The sequence below is a fragment of the Lycorma delicatula genome, chromosome 4, assembly GCF_047948215.1.
Source record: "Lycorma delicatula isolate Av1 chromosome 4, ASM4794821v1, whole genome shotgun sequence".
NCBI lineage: Eukaryota > Metazoa > Arthropoda > Insecta > Hemiptera > Fulgoridae > Lycorma > Lycorma delicatula.
The window spans coordinates 3,072,264-3,097,927 of NC_134458.1; the positions used below are offsets into that span (position 1 = coordinate 3,072,264).

The following is a 25,664-nucleotide window of genomic DNA, read 5'->3' on the forward strand; positions in this document are numbered from 1 at the left end:
ATTGACACGATTAAATTATTTTTTTCCTATTGATGTGGGAAGGGGCTAATGACCGAAGTAGATGTCCCGGAAAACCTCAAGGCCAAAAAAAAAAAAAAAAAAAAATTAACAATAATAATAATGCCCTGAGGTAGATAATCCCCATGTCCGGAATACACCTACGTTCCATGTCCAGGTTGGCAACAGCTGTACTTATGTACAATACATGTACATAACAACAACATAACACAGGGGGGGGGGGCAATGAGAGAAATACTGCCATGGCTTTTGCCAGCAGTAAATACAAGGTTGGATCTCTGTCAGGAAGAAATAAAAAAGAAGCCAGCAGTGATCATCCAACAGGAATTTTTATCAACCGTCAGTAGTTACAAAGAACATATTAGAATTTATACTGACGGTTCTAAAACTGAACATGGTGTTGGATGCTCCATATATGTAAATGGAGAAGCCCACTTTTGGAAACTGCCAGATATGGCCAGTGTCTATACGGCAGAACTTACTGCCACACAGCAAGCTCTTCAGTTCACAGAACAGTATTGCGAAGAGAGAGTGCTAATATGTTCCGATTCACTAAGTGCAGTTGTTGCAATTCGGAACAAGAACATTAAGGTCCTAATTGAAAACATCCTGTCCATTTTGTATGTTCTAAATCAATGAGGACAGCGATGTGTATTTGTATGGACTCCAGGGCATGCTGGTATTGCAGATAATGAAAGCGCAGACAAAGCTGCCAGAAAGGCGACAGTCTGCGATAACGTGGATGCAATTCCTGTACAGGTGGCAGATGTTAAAAACTGTCTAACATAATAAGAAACAAGTGGATTACTGATTGGAGGAGTATAAATTCAAAATTAAACTTAGACAAAACTTCTCCATAAATGGAAAAGGGACATGAAGTTGACTTACCGAGAACAAGTGGCTATGACCAGATTTAGAATCGGTCATACACGAATAACAAATTCATATTTGTTAACCGGCGAAGAAAGACCAATGTGGGTGTTTGTAATAAAACACACAGTTAAACATCTAATGGAAGAGTGTACCATATATGAGGACCTCAGAAAGAGGTTCCGGCTAAGAAATGATATTGCTGCTGATTTGAAAAATGGAAATGAAGAAAAAATAGTTGCTTATTTACACGCCAGTAGACTTCTTAAAAGTGAAAATTTAAAGCTTTGTTAAACAAACTCTAAGGGTAGATTTTATATATATAAGGGAGTCTCAAAATGTGGCGGCACGTATAGTGACAGGAGGTATCCCTCTTGCCTAGGCCACCCGGACTCGTATGCATGCAAGAGCGGGGGAGTCAAGGTGTTTCCAATGATGGCATGGGGGACCTTCAAGGGTGGACTGCGGGCACGAGGCTATAGGTATGTGCAATGCATACCTGTAGACAAGTAGGTCAGGACCAGGAAGGGCAGCCTCCCCGCCGAGGTGCTCTTTGGCCGTCCTGAAGAGTTGGTCAGATTGCCTTATGATGCTGAAAGGACCCCGATGGGTTACATCCTACAGGACTGTTTATAGGGGGGAGTCAACTGCCATGGCATCCTGGGGAGACTGATATGCTGCTTAACAGTGGTTCTGGCGGCCCCGAGGTTGCTTAAATAAATAAGCAAGACAAGTAGAAGGAGATAATGATATTGTAAAGACTTATATTTTCCATTTATGTTCTTTGTTTTATTTTCTTTAATTTAAATATCGGGGCCTTTTACACCCCATAAGTATTTATTGTCTGTGGATTAATGTTTTTGTGAAATTTTGTGCTTTTTAAATAAAAATGTAAGGGCCCTTTACATCCTTACATATGACGACCCTGATTGTGATGCTAACCTCTTTTTAAGAATGAGATGAGGGCTAATGATCTTAACAGTCGATGCCCACTAAAAAAAAATAAAAAAATAGCCCCTGTGTTCAGAGAAGATTAAGGCTGGTTTTCATAGGTTGGATGTACGTCCATTTATTCCTACGCCCCTGCGTTGCTTTGGGTGTCAGAGATTTGGGCATATGACCGCATGTTGTACAAGAAAACAGGTACGCATGTGTGGTGAACCGTTACACCCTGATGACCCATGCAGGGATCCCCTTGTATGTGTCAACTCTCATGGATACCATTCTGCAAGGTCTAGGAATTATCCTATGTACAAACAGGAAGTAGCTATCTAAGAAATTAAGATAGCGTAGAAAGTGAGCTACTTCGATGCAAGAAAAATTGTGTTTGCCACCTAAGGCAGCTACATGCATGTGTGCAAATTGTGTCAGCTGCTGTGGCTCCTACAGCTTCCGTAAAATCAAAGGATATGCTTGCAGAAGAAAACAGATAAATTTGTTGAAAGCAGTAGCACCGTAAAGCCGAAATTTGATCCAACAACCAAAACAGCAACTGATAAGAAGATTGAACTGATGAAAGGAAAAGTACAGGAGGTAAAAATCACCGCCGAGGGATCTGTGAAACCAGAAGTGATGATTCTGGAAAAGGAGGACTTTAAGAAGCCAAAAGTGGAACCTCTGAATGTATAACAACTATTAACACAGAGGACAAGACAATCGACCGCCACACAAGCACTATCTGTAAGTGCATCCAGCATGGACTGCGATGTTCTTTTATCTGTGCAATCAAAGCTGGGGTCATCCGACACCGGGAGCAGAAGATCCTCTGAGACTTCCGGCGGGGGAACAGAAGACTCCATGTCGGAGGACTTGGATGTCAACATCGAGGTCCTTTGCAGGATGGAGAAAGTCTAAAAAAGAATTGCCAAAGGGAAAACTGAGGCGATAACACTAAAGGAAAATTGTTTTTAAATAATTCTTAGATATGTTTATGATTATTTTGATGCGAGATAATAAATGACAAAAGCCTTTTACACTCTTCTCATAATTTATGTACAATTACATTTCGATGTTTAAATGTACTTTTGAATGATTATTACAAGGGAGTTTTTACTAAATGTAAAATTTGAACTGACTGACAAAGTTTAGAAAGAAATGGTTTCTTGTTTTTAAGAGGCAAGGACAATTTACACCCTTGCCTTTGTGTTCTTTTGGGTTTTACTCTTGACGAGTCAGTGTTTTAGATGAAATATTATTATTATTTATTACAGATCTGCATGTGTGGCAACCCCTTGCACTCAGATGATCCATGTAGGGACCCGCCGATCTGTATAAATTGTAATGGACAACATAGTGCATGATCAAGAAACTGACCAAAATATAAGGAGGAAATTCCAATACAAAAAGTAAAGACCGTTTAAAAGGTCAGTTATTTCGAAGCCAGAAAAATCGTGCATAGCATAACACCAAAGGCTACAACTTGTGCACAGGTTGCTGCTTCTCCTGCAGTCACTGTCAAACATAAGGATGTGGTAACAGAACTGGCGCCAATTTTAACAACTTTGGTAGAAACAATTAATAATAGAAGTTAAGAAACTGAACATTTAGGGATAGCAGCCCGAAGTCGTTTAAAACAAAAGCAGACCTGCCAAAGCAACAGCGTGAGTTCTCCGATAAAAGAGCCTACAACCAACACAAAGTCCAATACAAATGAAGGAAACTGAAATGAAAGTTCAGATTGAACCAATCCCAACTTCGGGAGCCGCAAAAATAGAAATACCTATTTTAGAAAAGGAAAATTTAGGGATAAATAAAATGAAGCCTCCAAAATTGTAAAGGCTGTTAGTTGAGAGAGTGAGACATTGGGCCGCTTCACGCACTCTCTCAGTGAGCACGTCCATCTTGAATGTGAAGTGCTTCTTGCTCTGCCAATGGAGCCCGTATCATCTGATGCCAGCAGCAGGAGATCCTCCGTGTTTTCCACCAGAGGAACTGGGGCAGTTGATGTCGGATGTATATGACACAGCAGAGTTTGACATCGAGGCCTTCAGGAAAATGGAAAAGAGCAAGAAAAAGGGATGACCTAAAGGGAAACCTGGGCGATAAAAGTTAAAAAAGATCAAATATCTTAATTGAGATTTTTTAGAAATAAATATTAATTCCTTTTTTAATTAATATAGATATTTGAGATTGAATACAAGAGTTTTTCGTGTCATGCTAAATGACAAGGGCCCTTTATACCCCTGTCATGTTTTCGTTTAATAGATTTTATTGATGTGTATTTCAATCTACATCACTGACAAGTTTTGTTTTTGAGAGATATTGACTAAATTTCATAAGAAATGGTTAGAAATATTTTAAAATGACAAGGGCCTTTACACCCTTGTTATGTTGTGTTTTTGGGCTTTTCATTAACCACTGACAAGTCTTCTTTAGATATTCTCTTTTATTTTGACAAGACTAGTTGATCACTATGTCACCTGAGTTTTTGTTTTTCGGGGGAAGAAAAGATATTTTGTATTTTGACTATGTCGCTAGAGTTTTCATACTGAAAGGGTATAGAATCTTTTTTTCTTTTTTGTTGTGGAAGGAGCTAATGACCACAATAGTTGATGCCCCTAAAACTACAAAAAATAAAAATAATAGTAGTAATAATAATGATGGTGGTAGTAGTTTAATTTTTTTTTAATCATCAAAAATGTTGATATATACTTATTATTCTTATATGGATTCTAAAGAATTTGCCTTGTCTTATAAATACATAATAATACATTTAAAAAAATACTATTGTTATCATTATTGGGAATTCTACCCATGCAATCACCAATGTCATATTGACTTGAGTAATACAATGCAATGGTTTTACTCATATTTAAAGTTAGATAGTTACAATACATACAGTGAAATTTTTTTCAGCTGCTATTAGGGGTTTGTATTTTAAGATTTTAGTTGTTTTTTTAAGGTTTTGTGGTAGTCTCTTGACTGCGTTTTGCTAAATTCTTCTTCTATTGATTTTAGTGTCGTTATGGTTTTTTTTTTATTTTCCTTAGGGTTTGGGTGGGTCTTTTCTTTGTTTTATTAGATTTTGGAACGATGTTTCTGATTTTTGGGATTGATGTAATAGCCATGCTTGATATCTCTTTACTCTTTATATATAAAATAAAAGTTCTAACTTCCTGACTATAAACAGAAAATAGAAATACTGATTCATCAACAAAACTATTCAAAAAATTTTTCAGTGACTGGATTATAATCATCTAACTCTAAATACGTAAAAAGTGCTTGCATTGTGTTTCTCAGATAGACGTAAAATTTCTGATCACATGGATAGATTTACCATTAATGATAAAAAAAAGATCTGTTTAAAATGGATCAATATTACTGTTGTTTGAAATACTGGGAAAAAATTATTAAATTCCATCGCTACCTGAATAAGAGATGAGATAATGGAAGTTTAGTCCTTTTGTATGTTTGGTGAAGTTATCTGACCCGTTTTATTTTCAAATCTGCTTTCACTTTTGATAACTGCTTGACGGTTTTAGATTTATTGTTTAAATTAGACATTAGATTACTGTAATATAATCAGTTAGTAATGCAATTAACTTAGATCTGTTTGTAATTTTTCAAATAATTCTGGAAGTTAACAAACAAATTTTATTTAGACGTTTCATGGAAATTTCTTAATGTAGAACTAGATTTTACAATTCCTATACAATCCATGCATTTTTGTTTAAATTATTTCTTTTTTACTAAAGGGCAAGTTAGAAAAAAGCATTTCAGACAAACATGACACATCAGCTTTAGCTGATATTGTCTGAGCTGAAACCTTTATTCCACCCTCATTTACTGAAACACAAAATCTTTGTTTAAATTTGTAACTTTTTTAAAACTAACTAGCCGATCAGAGATTATATATTTCTTTATGCAACACACTAAAACAACCTATATTTTGCACTGTTTATTACTAAACACATAGGAGGAAGAACAAATGAACCAGAAAGCAAAATGGTACACAATATTAAATGAAACTGTTTGATATAACAGACATTTAGTCAAACAAGTTAGAGGAGATGACAATGCAAACAATATATGAGCTGCACTATACAATTGCTCCAATGTTTACATCAAGGTTAGCAATGGACCCTTATAGTCAGGGGCCTAGCAAAGAATCAACTGTGATCGCATGATCATATTTCTGAGAAGGGTTATGTTAGTATAACAATGTCAATCTACATAAGATAGGCTCAGTAATCGATCAACACATGGATACAACTCTTGTATGACTTTAAATTACAACACAAATATAATCAAATATATTTTTTTAAACATAAAAAAATCTTTAAATTAAAATTTAACACTTTTAATAATTATTAATTGACACATACACTGATACCAGTAACTAGAATATCATTTCTGCAGTTCTCAGCAGTATCATGTGTACATCTATGTCCATCAACACACCAGTCGCATGGAAATAAAGATGAAACACACTGTGTACATGAACTGTATGTATTACAATCAAAAAATGTAAAATTTGTAGCCACAAAATCAGGTCCAGATGTCATTCGTACTGATAGAATAGCAGTAAAATGATCTGAAAAAAATAAAACAAAACTTCACAACTGTAGAACATTACAGTTAAGGTAATTTAGTAAATACAACAGGTGAAATCTAATGTAACAGTTAGTGTCTAATGAGCCCTAATAAACAGTAGTAGTACGGTATTTCTTTGAGAATTTGCTTATTAAACAGCAAGAAGCAATAATAGTCTTATTTACAGTTTTTAAAGTTCTAATTTCTGGAGTTAAAATCTACCATCCTTAATTAAGCTGCATTTGGGGTTATGTTTTAACATTAATTGCATTAAGTTTTCAGTTTTTTAATAGCTGATTTAAGATTAATATAAGATTTTCAATACTTCAGATTTTAAGGGCTCTTTACTTTCTGTACTAGAGAGACTGTTCATATGTGTCAAGGTTTTGTTTATTTTTTAAGTCCTCGAACTGCTGGGCCACTTCAATCTATGAGTAAACAAAAGGTCTCTAGTAAATAGTTTCTGATGAGAACAGTTTTATATTTTTTTTATATCTTACACAATGCATGAATCCTAAAGCCAACTGTATTTTGAAAACTGATAAGAAAAAATAACTGATAAAATGATAAAAATTCATTTGTTTATGAATTAAAAATTTTAATACAGAAAAAAGGACAAATGGCTAAAAGAAAATACTAAACACAATACATTGGAAGCTCTTTCTTAATTCCAGTCAGAATTTCCGTAACTATTTTAAGATTCTCTAAAAACTTAAAGTGAAATATATTTATTATTTATATTTAAATACATGCACCAATAAATGGCTCACACCACACTTTTTTCTTTTCTATTTTTTTTTTGAAAATAAAATGTGGAAGAGATGTGCAAGAACCAGTGATGATGTATTTAATAATTTTAGAGAAGTGGATAGTGGGACTAAAAGATAAGTAAATAACAATTCTAAAGATCCGTTTAAATTTCTCAAGATTAAGTATGTATGTTAAGCATGGTATCAGATTAAGGTCAGTCAAAGGTGATCTTTGCAAAGACAGTAATATAATTTCTGCTGTGTTTGCTGATGTTTATATGACGAAATTATGTCAATTATTGACACCCAAGATAAATTCTAAAGCTGAATTTTCAGTAGTTTCTATCCATTCTTTTACTGAGTGTGAAGTAAAAAAAAAGCAATAGATTCATTTTTTCCAAACAGTCCAACAGACATGAGATGATTTTTCCTACACAAATAAAACATGCTTTTACATTTTTTTAAAAACCCCAAACTTTTACTTATAATCTACGACTTGCTCACAATAAGTGTCTAGAAAAGTAGAAATTAAATAAATTGTTCAAATCTTTAAGAAAGCTTTGAACTAATGTTAAAAATGAAATATTTATTTCTCTTTGTTCTAGTTCAGCCAAGATTCCAGAATAACTATTATATGAGCATATATTCTTTTTTCTATTAAGTTTAGACTTAACATGAAACAAGTACTGTTTTTTCTCTGGTTGCTCCATGGTATTAAACTTTTTGAATTTTTATGAAATTATAATGAATGGTTTTGAGTACCGTTTGCATATGCATACTATCTATATGCTAAGTTTTTTGACACTGATAATTGCCAGGCTTTGCTAAATAAGTTGGATGTTCCAAAATTCAATTTAAAAAAAAATTATTCCTACTTTGAATTTACCTGTTAATTCATCTGTTACGTGAAACACGCTGACACATGTATAACATTCAATCGTGAGTGTATGTTCTAAGTATTCTGCTAACTGAATATTCTATAAACTAGCTATTAACCACTTACCAAGAATTTTTTTTACCAGAAAGGATATTATATAAATATTATTTTTTCATTAATAAAACCATAAAGAGATTATTTTTTAAAAGTACATTTTTTATTAAGAAATAGAAAATTAAAAATTTATCTATCACAAAAAAGATCATAATAACAATAAACTAATGAACAAAATAATAAACTAGTGAAAAAAAAGATGGGAATGAACAAAAAGGAACAAGCAGAATAGTAAAAATATCTACTAAACATAAAAAATGTAAACATAACTGATGCAACTAGCTATCAGGTTATTTGTGAACTGGCAATCAAACAAAACAAAGCTAGTTATGATCAAATAACAAATATGGAGATTGTGAAATGAAGTACTACAATAAATATCATCTGCTTATTCTGAAGCAAACTAAAATAAAATAAAAACAGGACAAAAGCTGAAAATGAATATTACACTGGTCTGGGAATTAGTTAAATTAATATTGTTCATTGTGATCAGGTAAATGATACCTTGGAAAGAATTATGATTAAATAAAATAAAGAACAACTGTCATTCTTAACATCAAAAATAAAACTAAGTATATGAGGGTGGGATGAAAAGTTCCAGCCTAACTTAGAGATGGCATTAGTACGATTAATTTCTTGATGGCATCGCATGATTCCATTCTTCATTAGTTTACCATAAGAGCTTCGACTCACTGCATCACTTAGTATAGTATATACAGTTGGTCAAAGTGGAAAATTAGAGTATTTTTTTTGGAAAATGGAAAAATCTGGACATTCATGCAGTGATTAAATACTTTTTTATGAAAGGCTTAAGTACAAAAGAAATTTAGGAGCTTGGTACGATATTGGGAGACTCTTTTCCATCAAACAGTTAAATACTGGGTCACAGAGTTTAAAATGGGTCGGACACACGCTAGTGATGAACCATGCAATGGATGCCCTTCTGATGTGACTATACCAAAAATAATAGGCTCATGCCTGGCTGAAAAAAACATTTCAAGTAATTATCTCGAGCTCTTACAGCACAATCCACAGGAATTTTTAAGTCAATTTGTAATGGTTGACGAGACTTAGATTCAATACTACACTCCTGAGACAAAACAGCAGTAAAAACAATGGGTTGGAAAAGGGGCAACCTGCTTCAAAAAAGCGAAAATGACTTTTCATGCAAAAAAGTTCTGATTTTTTTGGGATGCAAGCGAAATAATTTTAATGATTATCTTAAAAAGGGTGAAGCAATGTTAAGTGACTCTACTGCAGCAATTCAGCAATGAAATTAGCGAAAAATGACTGAATTTGGCAAAAAAAAAGTGCTTTCTCATCAAGACAATGCTCCACTTCATACTTCAGTCATTGCAATGGTAAAAATCAACAAATAATGGTTTGATTTGCTCCAAAAATCCTCCATATTCACCTGATATGGCTCCCAGTGACTATCACTTGTTTCTAACCTAAAAAAATGGCTTGGAGGGAAGAGATTTTCGATCAACGTACCTAACTGGTATAAGTGCTCTTGTGGAACACTGGGCTAAGTGTACAGACCTTAATGGTGACTGACTATGTTGAAAAATAAATAAAAATTTATCCAGAAAAATGTTATTTTCTTACCAGGCCCAAAACTTTTCACCCTACCCTCATACATAAAATTATACAATGTTACTCATTATTATATTTCACTAAACAAAGATCATGGGAGGAATTGTTTATGAATTAATCCAATAAGTATCATTTTCACTAACTGCTCTGTAAGACAACCTAGATTCATACAACTTTTTTATTAATTTTTTACTCAGGCAATTTAATAATTGTAAATGCATATGTAGCTCTTGGTGCCCTAACTGTGATCGGTTAAACTAATTTCTTCTGCATCTAGAAAATCTTCCTTACTTTATTAGACAATCCCCAGAGAGATATTTATATCTTAATTAAATTATAATCATGAAAATACAGAACACCACACTTACGCTGTCCCTGTGGAATAGATGGAAGTAAATCCGTCCTCGGTGTGGTACAATTGATACCAAATGGTTTACGAGTGGCATTTGTGATTAATGTTTTGTCTAATGCGGTGAATGCACATAAAAACTGTCCCGATAATGTCGGCAGATTGTCTATTGTAAGTTCCAGCTGTAAGAAAAAAATTATGTAATACACATACACAGGAATCAGAAGGAAATTTATGACCAAAATTATGAACGTTACATAATGGAATAAATAAAAACTTGAATACAGACTAAATCTCAATGTGAATGATTGTCTTGTGTGCAATCTTTCGTTTCACCCTTAGCATTGTTACTGTCAACCATTAAACAAAGCCATCCAGCGGTAGCAACATATACTAAGCATAATATTAAAACTAAAACAAATGTTTCTTAATGCAGTATCAATTAAAAATATTTTTTGTGTTATGTAGCCCCACATGCATTGGTGCCTTTTGAAATAATTTAACACATTTTCTGCTAATTCCATTTCTTAAAGACTTTTTCACTACCTTAATTTTTTTAATTTTTTATTTAACTAACTCAATTTTAGTTGATTTACGTATGTATACAGTCTATTTGTAAAGTAATGTACTGTAATGATAAATTACCAAGATCAAAATGTAATCTGTGTATGACAGAACACTATGCGTAATAAATCTGATATTATGTTAGGCCACATAGACACAAATTTTACGCATGGTCATAGTCTTTGTTTCATATTCTACAAACATTGTGGACACTCTCATTTATAAAGTATTACCCAATTCATTCAGACTATTCAAAATTAAAAACTGTCTAGATGAATGAATCTGGATAATCTAAATATCATGTAGTGTCTATTGTGATCACAATGAGTTAAAAGTAAAATACAAAAACTTATTTGAAATCATTATTTTTAAATGTATATTAATAATAAATTACTTTACTTATTTTGAAGAAAGATAGCCCTCAAAATATCCCATAGGCCTAAAATAATGTCACTAATATTTCTTCAAATTGAGGGATAGGAAAGTTTAATGCAATATTGTGGCACTCTTGTTCCACAATAACTTTAATATAACCAAACACATCTAACTGACAGGTCAATAGTATATAATATTTAATATTTCATTTTACTGTAATTCATAACACTTGACTGAAAAAAAGTACCATATATACAAAAGGAATGAGATTTCAAGTTTTCATAAAAAAATAAATAATGTAAATATTTAAAATATCATGACAGTGAATAAATTTAATTTACATTCTATTAAAGAAGCAAAATAAGTAAACAAATCAATTTCAAAGTCTGAAACTTTATTTGACAAACCAATGCAAAATTAAGACAAAATCTCACAAAGATAAATATAAAAATGTAACATGCTATAATGTGAATATAAAAAAACACTGTAAAGAATAAGTGTAACTATGATATTTTTATTGTAAAAAAATTAAGACTTCATACGTACACTTAAAAGTAAGGATATGTGCAAAGTTTTTTTAATACAGAATGTGTCAAAAAGATTCATCTGATTTCAAAAGGTTTTACTGCAACTGTTCATCGCTAACAAATGAACCATACAGCACATAAGGGAAGGGAATCTATAGTTTCACTTGGGTGCAGGTGCCACTGTTGTGTCATGCTTCTTTTAGTCTGTGTCAAGATCATGAGTGCAACAGAAGGCATTCTGTAGACTCCATATCAACAATTGTGAGTCCATGACAACTGTGTGGTTTGATTTCCGTCTGCAATATTACAGCACTGCACCCCTCTTAATCATCAAAGAATTTGAAGTTGGCACCAACAGTTCCAAAGAAAAGGATGTTTGTGTAAAGGGAAATCCACTGGTCATTCACATGTTTTGAATGAAAATGTTATGGACATCTGACAGTTTTGTGTACAACCCAGGAAAGTTGACTCTTCACGTAAGCCATTCCTCATATGACTGTCTGAGGTGCTCTTTTTTACTCAAACCACATAGGACTCAACTGGTACAAGCCCTCCCCAGAGGTGATAAACAATGATGGGAGTTTTGTGAATTCATCCTGGACAAGCAGGAAGAAGATGATACTTTTCTTTCACTCTTAGTGTTCAGTGACAAGGTCACATTTTAACTATGTGGAAAAATGAATTAATCCAACATAAGGATATGGGGTTCACAGCCACCACATGCAACAGTTGAGCATAAGACACTCTAAAATTCAGTATCTTCTGTATCATTTCCTGAGAAAAGGTTTATGGTTAGTACTTTTTTTATGGAAGAAAGGGTCATGGGAATCTCACATCTGGAAATGTTGCAGAACTGACTCTTCCTGCATTTACAAGCAGATTCTGATGAATTAATTTTCCAACAGGATGGAGTACCACTGCACTGGGATCTGCAAGTTCAAACATTTCTTAAAAATGAGCTATCGCAATAATGGATTGGCCATAAGGACCCTGCCGATTTGGCATTTCATCACTAGCTACCTAGGTTGCCCAATCTCATTTTGTGATTTTTCTTGTGGAGGTTTGTGAAAGACTCCATTTATGAGCAACATAAATGTCCCTCTTCTAACAACTGTGGATGAACTGTGAAACTGCTTATCAGCAGTGGGTGCAAACACCAAACATGATTGCTCAAGTATGGGACAAGTTTAACCATCATGTGAATGTATGCAGTGCATTAAAATGGGGGTCATATTGAACATTTTTGGAAATTCTAAGTAGAATTTCATATTCAAATATGTACTTTATAATTCAACGCAAGGTTATAAGGTCATTTGTAAAAAGTAAAGCCTTTTGATATGACATCATATGGATCTTTTTTTGTTTATAATACTATATAATTTAAATAATCCTGTATTTTAAAATAGGTTTATGATTTTTAAATAATTAAAATACTTCTAATAATTTTTGGGGTATCAAAGTTTTAAAAATTAAATTGCAAAATAGTAATGAAAGAATTTAAAGAAAATAATTTATTTTACTCATTTAAAAGTAAAATTTCTATTGTAAATTTTAATTAAAATACTACAAATAAAATCTTGTTCTGCCAAGTGTAATGAAGCAATCCTTACAGTTCGAGCAGTTGTTCTCTGCAGCTGATTTGGTGTAACTTGTGTTATTGTTGTACATCTACCACTTTTATAAGAGATCCAATACAAAGCATCTTTAGCAGCATCTTGGCAATCACTCCTTAAACTGCACCTATATAAAAAAAATTCCAACATAAACGTTAATGAAATATAACCATACACAAAGAAAGCAGTTAACCAAATGCGTCTTAATTTTAGTAAATAGTAATAATGAAGTCAGATTGCAAGAATGTTTACTCACACTTTCAGATACATTTAATTACAGTAAATTAAATCATTTTCTTTCTAAATTATTTAAATAATGCAGCCTTATGGCCAGATCAAAAAATTAAATTCTATAATTTAATTTACCTATTTATTTCCATTAACAAAGACTACAATTAAATAATTACAGTTTCTTATGAAAATTATTCCTCTAAGATTGACTAACCTGCACTTTAGGAGTACAATTTCTCATTTATCTTTTTTTTAAATAGATACTTATATCATGAAAATGTACAAAACTAATAACTAAAATAATATTTAAAAAAAGAAGAAATGCACAAAATGTACAAAAGTAATAACTACTGTAATAATATAAATGATTAACTATCACCAATGAGAAAAGTAAATCCTAACATCATGTACTGTACAGAAATTGTTAGATTAACTACAGGTGTATTGACATTTTAAAGATATTTAATATCTCAAATCTTTGTCTTACAGCAATGAATCACAAATAAAATGAAGAAAGTAATTCTTAGTTTTCATCTACAAGGGTTCAATGTGAGCACCTTTCATCATGCGGGACACATCCAAACAACAGAAGAGTTCATCCCATAACCAGCATGTCTGGAATAATAGAAGCGACAGCTGCTTCAATCTTGAGCCTCATATTGAGTAAATTAGTAAGCAGCGAAGGCACATACATGAGATCCTTTACAAAAACTCCAAAGGAAAGAATCACATGGGGTCAGATCACTGACCCCACTGCAAACAAGCTTTGTCATCAGCTCCATGCCAACAGATCCAGTGAATGGGGAAAATATTATTCAGCCGATTCAAACAGAGTTATGCCAATCAGGAAGCATACAATCTTGTTGCCAAATAAAATTCTCTGGTTCATCTTGTAGACAAGGAAGTCATGAATGTAGCATATCCAAACAAGAAACTCCTGTTATGCTTAATTTGCCAAAAAAGAACAGCCCATAAAATTGTCATCAGGATACTGCACAAAAAAACATCTAATTTTGGCGAAACATTTAACAAACTGCAAAACAAAGAAGGATTTTTATTCAGGAATCACCATCTTTTCTAGTAGCACTGTCAAGCGAAAAGATAGAGACTCAATCTATGGCTACGCACACATCCAAAACTATCTTTTTTACTCTTTGATTGTAGCCTTAAATTAACAATGTACACAACCTAAGAGAAAGGAGACAGCCCTGACAGCACAGAACTATTGTGTTTAAAAATAAATATGAAATAAATAATTAAGTAAATGCAATAAACACTTTCAGAACAAAAAAACACCAGATCTGAATTAAAATCAAGACTGAAATATTTTTTTTAGATGAAGTTTAAAATTAAAATTGGTAAGTTTATTATATAAGCTTTCTGATAATAGATTTTAAAATTTAGGAGCCAGAACATCACAGTGCCTTTGTCAAATTGCTGTATTCCTCCTAACTTCCATCAGCAGACCAGAGACAACTTTTCTTGTTTGGTACTCTTAGCAGCAAATATTTTGTAATTTTGTTTTTTAATTTTATAGATCACTGAATTACAAATGTATTATTATTTAATACTGAAGAAATCATTTTGTGTTATGTGATCTCGTATTCTTGCAAACTGGTAAATTAATTACTAACTCTCTCAGTTAAACTGTCCACATGAATATTCTACCTCAGGTGTTGGTCTATTGTGACGTCTGAATATTTACAGCTCCCAACTTTATTTATTTTCACATAGGAATTCTACAATCTCCTGATCTTAAATTTATAATTGATTCTACTGATTTTCCAAGCACATTAAGCCTTTTTCAGCCTAGCAAAGTATGAGGTTTCAAAATTATCCATTAACACAAATGATGGAATCATTCGCAAACAATCTTAATTTTGTGCAAGTTACTAGAAATAAAAACAAACAATACAGAGTCCATCACAATACTGTGGAACTCTGCAAAGGATGTTTTTATTATTACTCAAATAATTATTAATCTTAACTTTTTGTTTCAGATTCAAGTATGTTCTGAACCACTCTAAAGTTTTGGCCTGGATATGCAGTTTATTATCATTTTTTGACAACCCTTATGACTATTCCTATATTCTTATTTCAATTTCATTAATAAAAATGTCAGAATTAATTTTTTTTCCATCTGAACATATTGTTTTTCATTAGCTTTCCTCCACTGTAATACTCACAGTAATGATCTTTGCAGAAGAATTATCTACATTCACATGTACAGTAGTTATTCAAACATTCATTCACACAAGTTTACTTACCAATTATAAAATATCTTTATTCTAATGAGAGAATTGAACAATAAAATGAAAAGAATAACTGAAAATTGTTATATAAATACAAAAATTGTAAACAACACTATAAATAAATACATCCATAACATAACTAATAAATAACTTAAATTATATTCTAGCAGAAGAATATGTTCGTATTAATTTGTTAAAATTAAATTTATTTTTATAATTAATTCATTTCATGAGCTCGAATCTTGTGCATGGGGATAAGGAATGTAAATACACAATTTTATCAATTACTACTTTTTTTCTTCTTGTTCCTATCGAGTACTTTCTTGATTTCTAAAGAGCAGAAACTGTTAATGAACATATCTGATTCCTTTTATTATTACCTGCCTTAATATATTTGTGTTTACATATTTATTTTTCAGAACCAGGTTTTACAAATATCTTTATTTACTGAAGTTTATTTCATTTTTTCTTTTATATTATTCATTACTTTCAGGTTTTAATATTTTCATTTTTTTTATTTTAATAAAAAGGATAAGGCCTTTATTTAGATTAGCTTTTATCCCATCCACATCTGTATCACTAATGTCTAAAACAGATTCAATAGCACCTCGTCGCTGTTTTCCTTGCTATGATCCTTATCATAGCTATGATCCTTTGATACAGCTTTTTTGTAGCCATTAATCAGGCCATACAATTGGAACAATTTAATCATAACTATTTAAATGTGTTGAGTGTGAATCTATAACTCTCTGAAAACATAATTGTTGCTCTTCTTAACTATCTGGAAATTTTAATTTGTTTTAAATAATTTACCAGGTTGAAATGTATGTTGTGTTTTTCTACCAAATGTTTTTACTATTTTCAGTTTTCTTCAATCTAAAATCCATATTCCTCAGAATTTTCCGTAAAGTTCCATGTGTGAAATTTACCTGCACTAGTGTCTTCTTTTTAAAACTAACAACTTCTTTATTATTGATAATGATTTATGACATAAATGAAGTTGGATATAAGTTGCTGCACGAGTTTTGCTTCTCGGTATATTGAGTGGCAAATTCATTGCATCACAGAGGTGCCAGATTCATCAAATAAATTTAAAAAATGTTTATATAATTAGATAATATTTATTTTAATATTTAGCTCATTGTTTTAATATTGTTATTTAATTGTAGACACACAGTGATTTAACTTGAATGATCGTATTAATTTTATGTAATGTTTTATAAATATTACTTATACAAGGGTAAATAAAATATTAATGGGATTTTTGTTTTTGAGCTTCTACAGTTGGTAGGACATGCTTCTAGTATGATTGGGTGGAGTCATTAGGAGTCGGGAGAGCCAGCCATTCCACACTCCCAACCAATTTGTCCGTAAGACCCACGATGTTGGAGCAAGAGATGCACCACCCCTCTACTGCGCAAAGCGTAATTATAAAATTTCTTGCTCATAAAGGAGTTCAAGCAATGGAAATTTTCCAGAGATTGATTGCACATTTCGGGGACTAAACATTGTCAAGGACTTGTGTGTTTGCCTGGCATAAAGAGTTCAAGGAAGTACAAGAACGAGTGGAAAATCAGGAACATGATCGTTGTCCTTGGACCAGCATTACAGACAAAAACATTCGCATGGTTAGAGACATTCTTGGAGACGACCGACGAGTGAAAATATTCAAAGTTGCAGAACAGGTTGGAATAAGTTATGGGAGCTGTCAAGCAATCATCACAAATGAATTACAGTTCCATAGAGTGTGTGCCAGATGGGTCCCTCACCTTTTGACCGGAGATCAGAAGTTGAGACGTTTGGAGATCTGTCAGAGGCTTACAGCAATGTTTGCAAAAGAAGGTCATTTTTGAGTCAGATTGTCACCTGTGACAAAATGTGGGTCCACAATTACACTCCCCAGTCGAAACAATCCAGTATGGAGTGACAGAGGAAAGGGAAAGCAAAGACTCGACTGTCAGCTGGCAAGGTTCTTTCAACCGTTTTTTTCGACCGGCGAGGCATTTTGCTCGTTGATTTTTTGCATGAACGATGCACAATCAATGCTATTTGCTACTGCAAGCTGTTGAACAAGGGGAGAGTTGTATATTGCTGCAAAAGACGAGACCAATAAGATCTGAGAGGCCATTCTCCTCCACAACAATGCCAGGCCCAATACTGCAGCTCTAACAGTCTCAAAACTAGAAGAAATGCACTGGACTCAACTTGATCATCCTCCATACAGTCCGGACCTATCGCCCTGCGATTTTCAATTGTTTGGGCCGCTTAAAGAAGCTCTAGGAGAGCAATGTTTTGAAGATGATGAGGGCAGGTGGGATTCATGTGCAATTGGCTCCTGACCCAACTGGCTTCATTCTACGATTCTGCGATAAGAAACCTTACTTCTCGCTGAGAAAAATGTATTTCTAAAGCAGAAAACCGTTTAGAAAAATTTAAATTATATTTGTCTTTTATTTTTCAATAAATACTTTTTTTTAAATACCATCCTGTTTATATTTGATTTATCCTCCTACATTTTTAAATTGTTATACTATTACATGATCAAGGTGACTCAATAAAGATTACATTTTAACTAACTAGGTAATATGTTCTTGAGATAAAGAGTAACAGCTAAGAAAAAAGAGCAATTTAAGTATAACAAGCAATCAAATAAAAAGAAAAACAACATGATTCCATGAACAAACAGTTACAATACTGGTTATTACATTTAGAATTACAAATGCATGTCTTATTACATGAAAGTACAAAGTCTAAACTATTTTAATTTCTCAATTAACTCAATATTAGCACCAATTATAGCTTGTAGACATCAAACTGATAATCCAAGCCATTTCACATTCTGGTGAACTTGTCTGTAGGAATCACTTCCATGATTGTTGTAATTATTCTTTGGCACAAGCAGTCTGGTACAATGAATTTTTTTTGGTATATGATGTCTTTTATGTAGTCCCAAGAGTTGAAATACACTGGCATCAAATTGGGACTTTACAGTGGCCAAGCGATGGGAGCTTCTCTGCCCATTCAGCCTTTTGTTAAGCGCAGTTTGCACTTATTCATGATGTGGAGGGACTCCATCTTGTTGGAAAATTAGGCCTCCATATTTTCAATCTGCAGAAACACAAAGTTTTCTAACATATTCAAGTACACTATGCCCTAATTGTATGCTCATGGAAAAAATGGCTCAAAAAGTCAATTTTGCACGATACCATACTAGACATTTTAGACAAATTCTATCAATTCATGTGGATTTTGTGAGCCCCATAATCGACAATATGGCAATTTACAACTCCATGAACGTGAAATGTTGCTCAATTGGAAAATAAAATGTGCTGCAAGTAGTTTTCATCAACAAAAATGAAGCGCAAAGTAGTTGTTGCAAATTGAATTCTTTGTGGGTTATGGTTAGTTTAATTTCATGCAATAGCTGTAGTTTATAAATATTAAGTTTCTATCACTTGTGAACAACATCATTGACAGTGCTTCAAAGAATTTATTTGATGACTGACATTACAAACTGAACGTTCTGGACTTCGTTGGAAAGACAGTTGAATTCTTTCTATGTTTTCAGTGCTTGTTTTAGACCTATCTGATAAGAATCCTATCAAAACCCTTTCAGTTCCCAAAAACTCTTCACATCACTTATGTATGCATTTGCCACTTGGAGAATTTCTACAATAAATTTGTGTATAGTTTCTTTGTACTACAGTCACTAATTTTGTTTCTGTGAACGAGAAGCCGTGGTACTGAATCCCAGGTTCATGACAAATTAGCCTGTGTAACAATCTAACGCATCTGATGAGGAATGTGTAAAGTAAAACTTAATTCTAATCGCTTCAAGATTACCACATAAAACAATACTGAATGCTGCAAAATAAAAACTACATACATTCTTGAAACCACAGAGTTTTTTTTCAGACATCCAGTATTAATCTCATTCTTTTATGAGATTTTCTGAGTGTACTGAAAATTTCATGTTCTCTCAGTTCATTTGATTCTGTTATAACTTTAAATATGGCCAGACATGATGCAAAGCTCAGGTATGCAAGCTTGAACTTCTGAATGCAACATTTTAATTTTCTTCTATTATTTTGTTGTTCATTATTGTACATTTGCTGACTTTTTAAAATCATTCCTTTTCCTAATCTGTAGTTAGATCATCGCTGAGGCATGTGAAGTTAAGTATGAATGAGAAGGCAGTATAAATAAACCATAGGTGAAATTTAAAAATGTAAAATCAAAGAATGAGTATTAAAAATTATGTTTAGTACAAAGAAATGAGTGCAATGCGCAATCTTAATATTAATTTTGCAACAAAGTGACTTGATACTTGCTTCCTGCTACCTATGACAACCTGTTATGATATACTATCTCCCTCTACTGTATTATTAGCAGCAGTACCAACACTGCTTCAGCACCACAAGTAGAACTATAGCAGATTTGTGTTTACGCTTACTAAACTTTGACAAGTCATACTTGCCTATATCTAATGGGAACATAAATATAATACCCTTCTGCAAATTTAATTAAATTATAACAAACTGTACTTAATTGACTGATTTAAAAATAAAACCAGTAAATACAAGGCATATTTATAAAGTAAGGGCCGTTTGTTCATTAAAAAAAATTAACTTGTGAAAAAAGGTTTTTACTGTTTTAATTTACTACATATCTGCTTCACTTTTACAAATAATCGCCATTCCGTTCTAAGCACTTTTTGTAACGCTGCAACAGTTTCTTTAACCTCTCTGCATAGAAGTTCGCCATCTGGGAATTTGACAACGGCAGTCTTGAGTTCCTCATTGTTTTCACACCATAGTCCACTGAGCCACTTTTTCAAGTGCAAGAAGAGGAAGTAGTCGCTAGGTGCAAGAATGGGACTATATAGAGGATGGTCACAAAGTTCCCAATGAAAATCTTGAATCTTCTTGGTTAAGGCAGCAGTGTGAAGACGTGCATTGTTGTAAAGGAGGATTATGCCAGACGACAGTTTCCTACGTCATCAATTTTGGAACCCACATCTCAGTTTGGTGAGCGTTTCGCAGTATACGTCAGCTGTAACTGTTGATCCACGTTCCATGAAATCAACCAAAATGATGCCCTTTTCATCTCAAAAAACAATAGCCCACATTTTTAGATTTGAGTAAGGGGATTGCTTAAACTTTTTCTGTTTTGGGGAACTTGAATGACGCCACTGCATTGACTGTTGTTTCAATTCTGCTTTGGTGTAGGATATCCACGTCTCGTTGCCCATAACAAAGTGGGAAAACAAATTATCTCCATCTTGTTGATAGCAGTCCAAAAACACTCATCCACTGCACATTCTTTGCTTTCTGTGTTGGTCGGTGAGCATTTTTGTACCCACCTTGCACACAATTTGTAATATCTGAGTTTTTCTGTGACAATCGTGTAGATAGAGGTGCGTTCAACATGCGAAAATTCATCAGCCAGAGCATTAATCATAAATCGCCAATCACATTGCATTTTTTGGTTCACTTGTTCAACGATTTCGTCAGTCTGAATACTGGGCCTGCCACTACACTCTTCATCATACACATTTGTGCACCATTTTTAAAGCCTCTACACCATTGTCTAACCTTTCCTTCACTCATTATTGTAGGTCCATACACTAGGCACAACTCCTGATGAATTTCAGCAGCTGAAGATCCTTTTTCATATAAAAATCGAACCACAGCACACACTTCATAACTGGCGGGAGAAACGACTGTTGCGGACATTGCGATCTGCATTCACCGACAGGCAAATGACTAGTGAATCAAAACAACAATTGCAGTGGCTTTGTAAATAGCCGATAGATGGCCCTGCATGTGTGAAACTGTGTTCAGACCCGCTAATATTTAAATATAAGCTGACGGTCCTTACTTTTTGAATATGCCTTGTAATTTTAAAAACCATGCACATAGTATGAATGTCAGTAATGTACTAAATCTTCAATTCCTATAAAAATATGTGGTTTTCTTTATGTTAATCAAGCCAGTATGGCAAACTGTAGCTAATTTTTGGATGTATTATGATGGTTTATTAAAATACTTTTTATTTTGAATATATTTACAAACATAATAGTTTTCTAATATTTCCAATTTTATGTTATTATTTCAGAATCACTGCAGTCTGTAATTGAATGTTTATTTTTAATGAAGTAGTCAGCAACATTCAAGTTTCTAATATCAGCGATTGCCGACTATGAAACAACTAACTCAAATATAAGGTCCTAATAATAATCTGTTAAAAGAAATCTAATGATACTGATACAAATACAACAAATTGAATTAAAATTATTTTTTTGCCACCCAAACGAAAAAATCAAACCAATACAGAAGAGGAAAAGACATTTCAGTTAATCTCATAAAGTGATAGTACAATTGAACAGTTTGATTAGTTCAACTGCAGGAACAAAAACGTCTTAAAGCTAAAAATTAATAGTTTAATAAAAATAAACAAAAAGTAACTCACTTATTTTCCAATGAACACCACCCACAATATGGATCTTTAGCACCAAGACAATCTAAGCAGCTTTTGTACACATTGCATTCCTGAACTTTAACTTTAGATACCTAAAAAAATTAAAACAAATAGGCCACATGAACATAGAAATATATGAAATTATTTTAAAGCAGATAAACAGCTGAAATACAGTTTAATAATGAATGTTGTGAACAATGATAAAAACTGTATTTTTTAAAATTGACTTTTATATAACTTTTAAAATGTAAAACTCAGTCATCTTTAAGATTTATCATGTAGAATCAACAAGATGATTTATCAATGATGTAACAAATATAAAAAAAACATTTATGGTTGTATAAACATATTGTTTAACTGCTTACACATATAAAACAGTTGATACAACTAAATATCCTGAGTTAATGATGGATATATATATATATATATATATATATATATATCCATATATATTATACAAGAAGAAGTATAAGACACCATCCATGATACCAGTTGGTGAAGATTATAAAAAAATTAATTTTTTTAATTAAAAATTCAACCAACATTGTATTTAATATCAGAGTAATTTTAATTTTTCTCACTATGTTCCTTGATGACATTATTGCCAATAGTATTTTGTAAGAGGAAGACATGTACTTAGGATACGGTCAAACTAGGTCTGTTCATCAGGCATATAGTACTAAAGGTTAATGTGAAGTGCATTGAGATGCGACACATTTTTGTAGAGTATGTAAAGGATTTTGTTTGTCAATATTAAAGTGATTTGTTTTTATAAAGTTATTAGTAAATTTTGGCTCTATGTTACTATGTAGTGCTTTTATGATTTTTATTCTACCTTTGTTTGAAGAGGTAATCTGTTCATCTATAGAGAACTGTATGCAATCTAAGGAATTTAGTTTATATATTCTTTGGACAATGTGATAATTTGGTTTGGTGTGCATATTCTGCGAATGATGGTTTGTTTTAGTACTAAAAGTCCCATTTTTTTTTCGGACTTTTTTGTTTGTGTATATTAGTATTCTGTACTATTTGTTCTTGTTTCTATTTACTCTGTGCAGTATCGAATCAATGAAAATATTACCATAACAGTTAAACATAAATATTTTATCCAAATCAATTTCTTTTATTAAAATATATTTTTATGAATCATGGCTGCACACAATTGCTATATGCAACTCTGTCAAGGAAATAATTTTTATTTATATTTACTCCTATATAAATAATTCCGCAATACATTAAAATTAATTGTATGCAATTTGTATAGGAAAATTCATGTTCTATTGTAACATAGATTTAATATTAAGGAACTAACTATCCCATTAAAAAGTATTTCATACAGGATATCTTTATCAAACTAGGAAAATAGATTAAATAAATATTTTTATATTAACAGAATATCAGAACACTACCGTTAGGCATTTTATGAATGTTTACTTCTTATCAAAAGTGTGGCACACCCAAAATTGTTAAAAAGGAAAAATTACATTTTTGTGTTTATGCATTTATTATTTTTTTTTTAAATCGGTTTTAGAATAAATAATTCTGTTCCAGTTTCACATTAAATCAATTCTTACAATTTTTCATGAAAAACTTTGAGAAACTTCATTAAATTGGTCTACATACAGGTGAGTAATTTTTATCTATATTTTATGATTTTTTTAACATTAAACTTTACCATATGGTATAAAATTTAAATCCACCATCATTACATTGTGTCCAAAAATAATATATATTGATAAATGACATATAATGTTAGCTCATGGTAGTCACCAATGAATATACGATTAATTTTCAGTGACAACTGAAAACCAAATTTGTTTTAATGAAATTTCTTTTAAAGTAATGTTGTTCTCAATTAATTTTATGACTATTTACAGTCTTGAACCATTTTAAAAAAAAAATTGCTTCACTTTATCATTAAAAATTTATAGTTTTTTGTTCCAGCATGCATTATTTATTTACTTCATGTCTCAGTCACCGTTGGATGCAGTGACAAATGTAAAAATAAAACTTTTTTGTTCAGTAAAATTATAATTATAATATTAAAATGTTATTGGAAATTTTAGAAATTTATTTCTTTAAAAAATCAATAATTTTAGGTTTCACTAAATCAGCCATCAGAAAGCAGAACATTTTTAATGTACTTTAATGTACATTTCAATTATCATATGACATATAATGGAATTAGTAAATATGTAAAATAACCTAGGCATCTGAAGTAACAAGGTTGTTTCTTTTGGAATGTTCCGACTAAAATCCAGCTGTCATGAAAAGTTGTAATATGACAAACGTTACAGCCATTAAGGAATTTCTATAAACATGTTGAGAATGAGACATAAAAAGATGAATTTATTTTCTATGAAGGTACTGTAAGATTTAGGAATCACAGATTGCAAGGTTATAAACATTAGCACTGAAAAATTTATATCACTTGAGCAAGGCAACACCGGATTTCACATATGCATACAGCATATGATTTTTTGGTAGCTTATCGTGTACTACACAAATTCATTCAGCAGTTCTTAGGTTTGTGTTGGTTAATACATCGGTTAATAAAGAATTAAAATGAAGTTCAGAACTTTGACTGAGTAGATACTTTCTAAGTGAGCAGAGGAGAGTAATTTTCATCAATTACTCCAATCTTAGATGTAAACAGATTTATTACAGTTTTTTGCATAAATAATAGGATTTTCCTGCAATTTCCCCTACAAAATATAAACAAACATAATTAGAAATTTATTTTGCAGTAAAATCATTATATGAATTTTATTACTGTAAATACAAGGGTGGTATGAAAAGTTCTGGGCCTCAAACAGAGAAGCTATTAAGTACGCTTTATATGTTGATGATATCGCATGATTCCATTCTTCACTAGTTTACTGAAAGAGTTTCAAGTCGCTGCATCACTTTGCACAGTATATAGTCTGTCAAAGCAAAGAATAAGGGAATTTTTTGGAAAATGGAAAAAGCTGGAAATTTGTACAGTAATTAAATACCTTTTTCTGAAAGGCTTAAGTGCAAAGGAAACTAAAAAAAGAGTTTGATACGACATTGAAAGTCTCTTCTTCATCAAATACATCAGTTAAACGCTGGGTCGCAGAATTTAAAATGGGTTGTACATGCACTAGCAATGAACCACGCAATGAATGCCCTTCTGAACTGACTATGCCAGAGATGATAGAAAAAGTGCATAAAATTATTTTGGTAGATTGGCAAGTGACAGGGAATGAGTTAGCAGAATGTGTAGACATGTCAACAGAACGCAAGTGCAATATTCTGCACCAACATTTGGACATGAATATGTGTGCTAGATTAGTGCTGCATTTGCTCATGCCTGGCCGAAACAAATATTTTAAGCGAATGTTTGGAGCTCCTTTGGTGACACCAAGAGAAATTTTTATGTCAATCTATGATGTTTGATGAGACTGATCTGGCTCCCAGTGACTATCACTTGTTTCCTAACAAGGGTATTCCATTTAAATTCAACAAATTATCAGTGTATCACTATTTTTGATTT

The 25,664-nt window shown here is 32.3% G+C and overlaps 1 protein-coding gene across 2 annotated transcripts in view; it reads right to left on the minus strand.

The window, feature by feature from the left end:
- Nucleotides 1-25,664, minus strand: part of PlexA (plexin A) — a 201,527-nt gene that overhangs the window by 90,430 nt on the left and 85,433 nt on the right. For both annotated transcript variants that reach the window (XM_075362153.1, XM_075362154.1), the window contains exons 5-8: nucleotides 22,139-22,239; nucleotides 13,182-13,311; nucleotides 10,125-10,287; nucleotides 6,213-6,421 (exon numbers count right to left, since the gene is read on the minus strand). In XM_075362153.1, coding sequence (XP_075218268.1) covers nucleotides 6,213-6,421; nucleotides 10,125-10,287; nucleotides 13,182-13,311; nucleotides 22,139-22,239 — 603 coding nt within the window. The remainder of the gene's footprint in view (nucleotides 1-6,212; nucleotides 6,422-10,124; nucleotides 10,288-13,181; nucleotides 13,312-22,138; nucleotides 22,240-25,664) is intronic.